This window comes from Cebidichthys violaceus, unplaced genomic scaffold (genome assembly GCF_023349555.1).
Source record: "Cebidichthys violaceus isolate CVI_PGR_0920_01 unplaced genomic scaffold, fCebVio1.0.p SCAF_36, whole genome shotgun sequence".
Lineage (NCBI taxonomy): Eukaryota > Metazoa > Chordata > Actinopteri > Perciformes > Stichaeidae > Cebidichthys > Cebidichthys violaceus.
Window position 1 is genome coordinate 605,253 of NW_027176550.1, and position 11,226 is coordinate 616,478.

The 11,226-nt window shown below is 40.8% G+C and overlaps 1 protein-coding gene across 1 annotated transcript; it reads left to right on the forward strand.

Moving 5' to 3' along the window:
- Positions 1-9,859, forward strand: ubald2 (UBA-like domain containing 2). The gene is made up of 3 exons (XM_068725831.1): positions 1-378; positions 5,481-5,537; positions 6,892-9,859. Exons 1-3 carry the CDS (start codon positions 259-261, stop codon positions 7,243-7,245), a joined length of 531 nt encoding a protein of 176 aa, XP_068581932.1. The 5' UTR covers positions 1-258; the 3' UTR covers positions 7,246-9,859.
- The last annotated feature ends 1,367 nt before the right edge of the window (positions 9,860-11,226 follow it).

Genomic DNA, 11,226 nt, shown 5'->3' on the forward strand with positions numbered 1-11,226 from the left:
AGAAGAAGCGCTTCCAGCTAGTTTCCCGTCTCGCTCCGCAAGTGACCAATCAGAAAGCGCGCTGCTCTTTGTTGTTGGTGACGACATTAAAATATTGTTGTTGCTGCTGCTTCGAGAGGTCTGCGGAGGGAGACGGACGGGGAGGACAGGGAGGATCGGGGCTTTAACGGGCTCAGTGGCGTCGAATCTTTGCGACCATTTTATTTTATTATTTTATTTGTATTAAAGCAACGTGCGTGTTGCGGAGCAGCAGCGGTCATGTCGGTGAATATGGACGAACTGAGACACCAGGTCATGATCAACCAGTTTGTTTTGACTGCTGGATGCGCCGCGGATCAAGCGAAGCAGCTCCTACAAGCGGCCCACTGGCAGTTTGAGGTGAGGAGGACCGTGTTTCTTAGTCTGACCCTTTATTCTATCTTCTTAGTAGTGTGCGCGAGCTGTCCACACGTTTAGATCGACTCCTCGTGAGTGTTTTAAGTCCTGTTTTTACCACCACGCGCTCCTGTAAGCTAACATAAGCTAAGCTAGCAGCACTGAGGACGTGGTGCTCCGTTTTTTGTTGTTTACATTCTCGACAGGAATCCACCATGTCACTGCAAAGCTAGTTGTTGTTGTTAGCCTAGCTTGTTGTTGTTAGCCTAGCTGCTAGCAGCCTCTATAGAGACGTGATGGTCGCTCAAAGCTAGATGTTTGTTTTGGGTGTGGATGTTCTCAGGGTTTGTACGTTCTCAGGGTTTGTACGTTCTCAGGGTTTGGATGTTCTCAGGGTTTATACGTTCTCAGGGTTTGGATGTTCTCAGAGTTTGGATGTTCTCAGGGTTTGGATGTTCTCAGGGTTTGGATGTTCTCAGGGTTTGAACGTTCTCAGAGTTTATACGTTCTCAGGGTTTGGATGTTCTCAGGGTTTGGATGTTCTCAGGGTTTGGATGTTCTCAGGGTTTGAACGTTCTCAGAGTTTGAACGTTCTCAGGGTTTGGATGGCCCCTCGGGGGTCAATGTCCTCTTCGATCGACACATTAAATGTATAGAGGCCCATTTCTGACAATGTGATTTGAAAAAGTCATTATTTTCAAATATTACGTCATTGTTTTGAGCTACTAAGACATTTTCCTGGGATACTAAATCATTATTTTAGCTATTAAGTCCCTATTTTCACGTCATTCGTACGAGCTACTAAGTCATTAATATGAGCTACTAAGTCTCTATTATGAGCTATTAAGTCTCTATTACGAGCTACTAAGTCATTATTACGAGATACTAAGTCTTTATTTTGAGATACTACGTCACTATTGTATCTTTATAATCACTTCCAGGATATTTTTTCCGTCACAGAGTTTTCATCTTATTTTTCTTCTTTTACTGTCAGACATGTTCCTCCATAGCTAGCAGCTTCTATTAAAACTCTATGGTCTGTTATGGGTTATTGTTGAGGAAGCGTATCCTGGTCCTGTAGATCTCCAGGGTCGACATGTTGAACTCACCCCCAGCTTACATCTGCTGATGATGGTTAACTCTTAACTTCAAACCTTTTAGACTTTAAACCGACGCCCTCACATTTGCGGCCTGAACAACTTTCTTGACTTTAGTCCTTCATTCTGTCGCAGTTCGAACTAAATATATAAATATATATAAAAACATAGAAAAGCCCTGAAGTATCTCTTCCAATCAGAACCCTGGGAACACACGAACAGCCCCATTGTTTCCTGGTTTGATGGGCGTCATTGATGCGTCTCGTCAGACCAGACTACACGTTCTCATCCATTACTCATGACGATAAACTTCAGGTTCGGCTGGTTTGTTCAGATCAAATCTCACAGGATTCCTGTCTGCTAAAAACAATCCTGTAATCACATTTATCTCCCCGTGTCTACAACAGTTCTCTATAGAACGGAACACTGCCTTTGTTAACTTGTAAAACCTCTGGGTTAGTTTCGTTTTTGGTAACTTTACAAGATAAGAGGTCAAACTTGATTTTTTTTATGGACTGATTGAGAAGCATGACCATAAACAGTGTTATTAATCTGTTTCATTTAATTAATCTATTCTCTGCTTTTGTGTCTTTAATATGAAAGTAAACTGATGTTATTCAGGGTTTGGACTGTTAATCAGACAAAACAAGGTTTTTGAACTCATTTGGGAAACTGATTTTAAAATGTAAAGACAAAAGAGATTATCAATTTCCATTAGTTGTTTGGTTTATTAAAATGTTAAAGTGTCTCCTAAAGAAGACGACGTCCTCTAATGTCTCGTTTTGTTTACTGTCACAGAAACCAGAACATTTAAAGAAGTGGACTTTTTTTATTTCTTCCTAAACTACTTAAACCGATTATCAAAATAGTTTCCGGTTAATTTAATAGTTTATAAACTAAATCGATTAAATCGCTGCAGCTGTTGTCAGTTCATGTTCATGTCAGCTGACCTCTGGCTGAAATATTATCTGCGGCCTGTTGAACAGATGGTTCTGCTCCTCAAACCTGCTGAGGAGGAGGAGGAGGAATAGGAAGAAGAGGAGTAGGAAGAGGAGGAGGAAGAGGAGGAGGAGGAGGAGGAGGCCCAGCTCAGGTTCTGATCGACTTCACATGGTGTCAGATTGACTGCAGGGAGTCGGTTTCAGTCCGTTCTTAACAGGAAGTTTAATCTTTTGAGGCCGTCTGCTGACGATGCGTTCAATGTCCAGAGAGCTAAAAGCTGAGTGTTACCTGGACAGAAGAACATGAGGAGAGACTCTCTTTGGTTGGAGGGCAGCAGGTCACATGCTGCGCTAATGTGTGATGATGTGTGTTCATTTATGAAGACTTGTGACTCAAAGGGAACCGGATCTGACTGGAGGTCGAACCAGCAGAACATGAATCAGTAATTATTGAGATCATCTGTTTATTATTCTTAAAGCTCAAGAGACAAACGGCTTCTTTGTCGCTGTGAACTGAACATCTTTGGCTTTGGGACAAAGGCTGTTTGAATGTGAAATGAAAATGGAACATATCCCGTGTTCTCTGACCGTTTATAGACAAGTTTAAGTGAGTCAGCCTGTTTCTAAACAGCAACATCCAGGATGTTCTTTTAACTGAAACATAAAGGAGCTTTCTCAGAAACAAGAAACTGAAAGTGCAAAAGTTGAACTGCCTTCCTCCTCATTTTGTATGTTTAATAAAAAGGTAGAAGCTGCAGTTATTTACAATGACGACTAATAAGACATATATTCTCCATTAATAAGTGACGTCTTCAAATGTCTCAAAGATGTAAAAGAGAAAAGCAGATATTTGGCGTCTTATCATTGGACTGAATGTGAGAGACTGAAGAACACAAAGTGAGGTTGTGTTTAAACGTAAACGCAATGTTGTGGTGAATTCAGCCAACAGGAATCTTACAGGCAGGTGGGTCCAGGTCTAGGTCCAGGTTTAGGTTTAGGGCCAGAGTGTGCATCGTTGATGGTTTGACAGGGAGTGAAGGGAACCGGGTCTGTGCTTGAACCGAGAGGCAGATTAGAACGAGATGCAGGTGAGCAGATGGGCGGAGCCATCAGGTGACACTCGTTTAACTTTACAGTCATTTAACGTTACACTCGTTTAACGTTACACTCGTTTAACTTTACAGTCATTTAACGTTACACTCGTTTAACTTTACAGTCATTTAACGTTACACTCGTTTAACGTTACACTCGTTTAACGTTACAGTCATTTAACGTTACGCTCGTTTAACTTTACGCTCGTTTAACTTTACGCTCGTTTAACTTTACAGTCATTTAACGTTACACTCGTTTAACTTTACACTTGTTTAACGTTACACTCGCTTAACTTTACACTCGCTTAACTTCAGTCGTTTAACTTTACACTCGCTTAACTTTACACTCGCTTAACTTCAGTCGTTTAACTTTACACTCGCTTAACTTTACACTCGCTTAACTTCAGTCGTTTAACTTTACACTCGCTTAACTTCAGTCGTTTAACTTCACACTCGCTTAACTTTACACTCGCTTAACTTTACACTCGCTTAACTTCAGTCGTTTAACTTTACACTCGCTTAACTTTACACTCGCTTAACTTCAGTCGTATAACTTTACACTCGCTTAACTTCACAGTTGTTTAACTTTACAGTCGTTTAACATTACACTTGTTTAACTTTACAGTCGTTTAACTTTATACTCGCTTAACTTCAGTCGTTTAACGTTAGTCGTTTAACTTTACTTTCTTTTAACTTTACAGTTGTTTAATGTTACACTCATTTAACTTTACAGTCGTTTAATTTTACTTTCGTTTAACTTTACACTCGTTTAACTTAACACTTGTTTTACTTCATGTTTTCATCACTGTTGTGAGCAGAACGTCTCTTTAATCTGTTTAGAACGTGAAAACATCCGACACAGTGAGGTCGAAGAAGAACTATCACTCCACCGTAGTGTTGTTAAGTCTCTACTGGGGGAATCAAACCTCCGGCAGAGAGAAACGCTGGTTTTACAGCAGCAGGTCCTGAGAACTGACCTGAGATCAGCGTGGACTCAACACAAAAGCAGCAGAGCTCTTTGAGATGTGGGTCACGTTAGACGGCAGACATTCCTGCTGCGCTGTTGCTGTTGTCAAACAACCAGACTGGGGGAGGAGGAAGGGGGGAAGGAAACCACAGCATTCATTGAAGTGTTGGTGAGAAAAGAGGCCTCCAGTGAAGAGAAGTCACGTGTCAGCGTTTTTTTAACGACTCCTCCTTCAGTTTTCAGCTTCACCTCCAACGAGAGACTTTAAAAAGACATAAAACGTCCTCCAGGACCAACAGGACTCTCATAGTAGAGACGAGTAAAGACGACATGTTGAACAACTCGTCTCCTTGTTGGTGCAGAGCGGCGGCCATGACAGCTGCTGTTAATCTTCATAGTGTTTGCTCCTCCAGCAGAACACCAGGGCTGAAAATAATCAGTATTATTATTAATACGTCTTTATCTTATCAGTTTACTGGTGAAGAGTCCAAGGAGACGTCTTCAGATATAATAATAATATGTTTACATAGTATCTCACAAACATAAGACAAGCTCATTGTTCTCATATTCTAGAAGGTGGAAACGTTTGTCAAAGATGAATTAATTAAAGTAGAACAAATCGCTTCATCTTTAATTTAGTAAATATTATAGATTTTATTTTGGCAGAGTCGATGAACTCAAAACTATTCTGTATTATTGATAATTTAAGTAAACATTAAGGCAAATATTAATCTCTTGAAGCGTCTCAATATGTGAATATCTGCTGGTTTTCTCTCTCTTCTCTGATGTTAAACTAAATATCTTTTGACTGTTGACGGATAAAAGAATAATAAATGATTCATGTTTTATTAATGGTTCATAAATCATCAGTTTGAGCTCCAGATGAATCGTTTCACATTTATTTCAGTTTGATTATTGAGAGAAAAATGAGCTCTGAGGTCTGAAAGACGAACGTTTGACTTCTGTAACTCGTGGATGTAAATAAATCGTAATGTTTCTCTCTCTGCAGACGGCTTTGAGCTCCTTCTTCCAGGAGGCCAACATCCCCACACACCACCACCAGATGGTAAGTCCATGACCCCCAGAACTGGTCTCAGACTCAGTACTGGACCAACCCAGTGACCCTACTGGAGAGAGAGAGAGAGAGAGAGAGAGAGAGAGAGACAGAGAGAGAGAGAGAGAGACAGAGAGAGAGAGAGAGGTTTGTTTTTATTTTGGGTGCAGTTAGATGACGTCATCTGACCCGAGGCTCTGATGTCCCAACATGAACACTGATGAAGGAGTCAGTGTTGCAGCAATAATACTACTGTGTACAGCAGTAGTACTACTGTGTACAGCAGGGATACTACTGTGTACTACTGTGTACAGCAGGAATTCTACTGTGTACTACTGTGTACAGCAGGGATACTACTGTGTACAGCAGGAATACTACTGTGAACAGCAGGAATACTACTGTGTACAGCAGGGATACTACAGTAAACAGTAGTATTGTAGTACTATCAGTACTGTTCTTCTACATCCTCAGACTGAACTCTCTGAGGAGACGAACAGGAAGCGACGAGTCACTCGTTCATTTGTTTGTGTATCAGACGTGTTTATTATTATTATTAATATATTAATATCATCAGATTCTGATCAGTGTGATTGATGACTTTGTTGAGATTAATAAATCATGTTGATCACGAACCAGCAGCATCTGAACTCCATTGATCTCATAGAACAGAGTGAAGCGTCGCCGCAGAAAACATTCAAAACAAACATAAATACATAAATACAGAGCGGCAAAAACGTGTTGAGACAGGAAGCGGAAATACAACTGAAATACTAAAAATGTAGCTTTTTTAGGCAGAAACATCTTACATCACACTGTGTGTGTGTGTGTGTGTGTGTGTGTGTGTGTGTCAACCGTCCTCAGTCAGATCTGTGAGTCTACCGTTATAAGTGTGCTACATCGATATTATATTGATATCGTAACATCGTCTTAGATTGAAGTGTATATAAATGTCGTCCGTTGCTGGTTTTAAAGGTAAAGTCGTTTTATTATTATTTACCCACATCACTGATTATTGATCAGAAGTGTTCGTGTATAAATATTCTGTAAAAACACAAACTCAACTATATAGATATGGAGTTCTGCTGCGTGTTTTATTCCTATCAACACTTTCTTGATAGAGTTCTGAGCCGTTTGTTTTCTAACTCTTTATCTGTATTATAAATATAACGGGAAAAAACAAGTAAAACATTTAGAAGCCAAACGTTGATAGAAATCCTCCATCTTATGAAAATAATCTATTTAATAAATATAAAGTAAATAAAACGTGAGAAGCTGAACTGATTCGAAACATGAACGACGTCGACGTCATCAGATTCATTCATTTTAGAAACTACTTCCTGTTCATTCTTCTTCTTGTGTTCCTCAGATGTGCACCCCCAGAAACACTCCGGCCACGCCCCCTAACTTCCCAGACACCATCACCATGTTCTCTATGCTGCGGGCGTCGGACTCCGGAGGCTCCGCCTCCTCTCAGGCGGCGTCCATGGCCTGCTCCCCCCCGGCCCCCCCCTCCTTCTGGGCCTCCTCCCCCCCGGGCCACCAGCCGGCCTGGCTGCCCCCGTCCTCGCCCACGGGCCACCACATGCAGCACCACCACCACTTCCTCCACCACCACCACCACCACCACCTGCAGCAGACGCCCATGTGGCCCCCCGGGGGCTCCCAGCCCAGCGGGGCCCCGCAGGCCCCCGTCGTGTCGGCTCTCCACGGCCAGAGATGAGGTGGAGCGGCGAGGAGCGGGGGGGTGGTGGTGGTGTTAGGGGGGAGGGGGGGTCATGGGGGGAATGAGAGGAAGTTAAAAAAAAGACTGTTTTCCTCTCTGGTTTTTAAAGTGAAGACTCAGCAGGAGACTCTTCATCACCGTCTTCATCACCAGATATACAAGCTGAGGAAGAACGGAGGAGGATGATGATGATGAGCAACAAGACTCAGTCTCTGGTCTTCATCATCAGCTCAAACAGACCCAGCAGAGCGATCGATGGTTCTCAAACTCTTCTTCTCTCGTTCAGAAACCAGCAGATAAACAAACGGAGAGAGTTTGAGGGTGAGACGGGTTTGAGGGTGAGACGGGTTTGAGGGTGAGACGGCCTCAGACGGTCACAGCTTCAGAGCTCCACGACGTCTGAGGCACAAACATTAAAAACATTTTTAAAGACTCGCCTGGATGAGAACATATTCTCTCTGCTGCTCATACATGTTTTTAATTAGCGTCTCTTTTCCTCTGATCCAAACAAAGATGGCTGCCGCCTCTGCGTTTTAATCTGAGCGACGCCATAGAGAGGCGGAGTCATGACGTCACTTCTTGTCCGGCCGACTGAAACAAAGTGAAACTACAACTTCTTTAGTGAGCAGACAGAGAAACTACAGCTCCCATGTCTGTGGGCTGGAAACACAACTATTGAATAAATAACAATATGAAAGGTAATTAAAGAAATAATTACTCGTTGGAAGCGTCTTTTACAATGTTGACATTCAACATTTGTCTTGATTTGTGATCAGTTTACATTATACATGATAAATGTAACCATTTATACCATTTATATGTTTTTATCCAACTAAATACTTCAGATCATATTTTCTCTGAGGTCAGAATTCAGGCTGTTATTGAGGCTTTTTTTGGGTGACGACGAAAATATACCGACAGACATTAAAAACCTCAACAGAAGCTTTGAATGGAAGATAATAACGTTCAAACGTCTGGTTTGAATATGTTCACATTATTTTATAGTTTATCTATTTCTCCTGATGTACAAAAATATTATGTATTTCTGACTTCCTGGATCAAAGATAAAATACACAGTTTAGTTTGTTTGCAGCAGACGGAATATAATTTCATCCAGATGTGAATATATAAAGAGTATAAAGTCTAAATATGATCGATGGGTTTGGTGGAACGGCAATAATTTGATTATTTGAAGAGCTGTTTTTGTTATGAATAATTTTTTTTATTTTCCTTATGAAGAGGATTAATGTCCTGCTTGTTGATAATGAGGCAAGTTTTTGTAAATAAAGCCAAAAGACACAGAGACGCACATTTGAATGTGATTTCATTTGAATGTGATTTCATTTGAATGTGATTTCATTTGAATGTGATTTCATTTGAATGTGATTTCATTTGAATGCGATTTAAGAGCGTCGACGGTTTAACTTCAGAGAGCAGAGTGATGCTTCAGAAACAGAAGAACATCATCAGTTTAACGTCACCTTCTCTCCGTCATTTTATTTCTTCACTCAGACAATCAACCATTTTACTGTTCCTGTTTGTTTTCATTATCGGAGATGAGATCATATCTGATCATCGGGTGTTTGTTTACGTCTCGTTCTCTGACAGATTCTCGTCTTTATAGGAGTTTATTTGTTCAACAACGTTTCACTTTATTTTCAATGTTTCACACGTTCAGCTGCTGAAGCTTTATGTGGGATTATAATCCATCACGGTGAACAATGATGTCACAGAATCACGGTGAACAATGACGTCATGGTGAACAATGACATCACAGAATCACGGTGAACAATGACATCATTGTTAACAATGACGTCACGGTGAACAATGAACGCAGTTTAAAGGATGATGATGATTATTTTCATGATCAATCGATCATTTTCTTTATTCCTCAAGTGAAAGGATTCAAAAGCTCAAAATATAGTTTATCATGTAAGACGAGTATTTTAAAGTGAACTTGTTTTATTATTGTTTTCATTACTCTGATTACCTCCAGCAGTGTAAAGTAACTAAGTACATTTACTAAAGTACTTTACTTGAGTATTAATATATGACGTATTGTACTTTTCACTGCACTACGTTTGTCTGACGGATAAACTTAGTGTTAATTTGCAGATAAAGATTTTTCATGCAAATTTGAATATTTAAAGGTAAATCAGAATTAGCTGCAACATAAACAGAAAATAATCCAATAATTTAAAATAAGATTTTACTTTTGATACTTTGAGTACATTTAGTTTCTAATACTTTCTGAGATATGAATGAATGCAGACTTTATGTCTTATCCTCACTGAAATGAATGGAAGTCAACGGTAGAGGCGACACATTGTTCTCTGTGGTGGATTACAACACTCCTCACTGAAATGAATGGAAGTCAACGGTAGAGGCGACACATTGTTCTCTGTGGTGGATTACATCACTCCTCACTGAAATGAATGGAAGTCAATGGTGGAGGCGATGTGTCCAAAGCAGCCTGAAGCTTCCCTGTTGAACTTTTACTCTGGTTGTACTCTGGCGTAATCCACGGCTCTTTTATAGAGAAGGACTTTATGTTCATTTCCTCTGTTGAAAATGTGTATTTATACGTTTAATAAAAACACGGTATGATGTACTTTTGTGTAGTTTCATCACGTTGGTTTTTACCGTCACAACTAAGCGTTGCTCTGATACTTTGCATACGGAGGAAGGATGTGGTCGATGCCGAGCGTCCCGCTAAACGGGGACACGGTGCTAAAGAGGAAGTTAGTGTGGAGAAACGTTCAATGAACTCAAAGACAGGTTGTAAAAACTTAAAGAGACACTACTGAAGTAAAAGTACCACTACTTTAATGTACAAATACTCCTGTACAAGTAGAACTTCCTGCATTCAAAATCTTACTCAAGTAAAACCACAATACTGCTGTACTTTTACTGCACGGGCCTGAGAATACTGCTGTACTTTTACTGGACGGGCCTGAGAATACTGCTGTACTTTGACTACATGAAGCTGATACTTAAGTAGGATTCTGAATACAGTACTTGAGTAAATATTCTCTCCTTCAAAATAAAATGTTTCAGAACCAACACATTGACCACAAAAAGTCACATGACATAAAACCAAATTCTTCAATGACAGGAAGTGATCTGGAGCACTTCAAAGTAAAGCCCCCCCCCCTTCATCTTTACTCGTCAGCGTGTTCTTCCTGCTCTCGGTCTGATGTTTCTGATAACAGGAAGTACACCGCTGCTTCCTCCCATGATGCAACACACGGGGTCACGGCCTCCTGCCACACAGAGCTGACAGTGAAACACATGGAGGATGTTTGTCTACCGACATTTTAATGATTCATGCATCAGTAGTAAGTATTCATAAGAAGTACTCTAAAGTTCTGTTTGTACTTCACGTTCAGACTTAAACCAACAGAGAAAATCAGCTGAAAATCCTCCGCTTTGTTTGATAAAAACCACAAACAAAGTTTGAAGATGAAACTTTATATATTTGTGTTTTTAAAGATTTATGTCTTCAGTAGCAGCCAATGAGGTCGGAGCTCAGAGACACAGACAGGAAGTGAGACGGTATTAAGGGACGGACCAACACGTTGATAACAATAGAGAGTAACAGACTCGTAGTGTAGAAAGAGTTCATACGTTGTAACTGAAGGCTTTATACAAGTATTTAATACTGCGACTGAAGAGTTCCATGTTATTATATAATTATTAATAACGATACTTAAAGTGGCTGTTTGACAGGTGACTTATGGTGCAAATCAAATGAATAAAATGACACCAATAAAAGGACGAAAGCAGCTTTACCTTCATGTCTGCACAACTTTACTACACATGTCGGAGAGTCGCCCCCTACAGGCCGAGCGGCTCGTCAGCGCGCCGCTCCGCGCCGCTCTCTGCTGCAGCCGAAGGAGAGACGGAGCTCTGAGACGTGCAGCCCAGAGCCGAGACGGGCCAGTCCCTCCCAGAGCTGCTGGAGGCTGGGAGGACGAG

Excerpts from the sequence above, each read along its gene's own strand:
- ubald2 (XM_068725831.1), top strand. The coding sequence starts at position 259 with ATGTCGGTGAATATGGACGAACTGAGACACCAGGTCATGATCAACCAG. Across the intron at positions 379-5,480 it reads CGGCCCACTGGCAGTTTGAG|ACGGCTTTGAGCTCCTTCTT; the intron begins GTGAGGAGGACC and ends CTCTCTCTGCAG. Across the intron at positions 5,538-6,891 it reads CCACACACCACCACCAGATG|ATGTGCACCCCCAGAAACAC; the intron begins GTAAGTCCATGA and ends TGTGTTCCTCAG.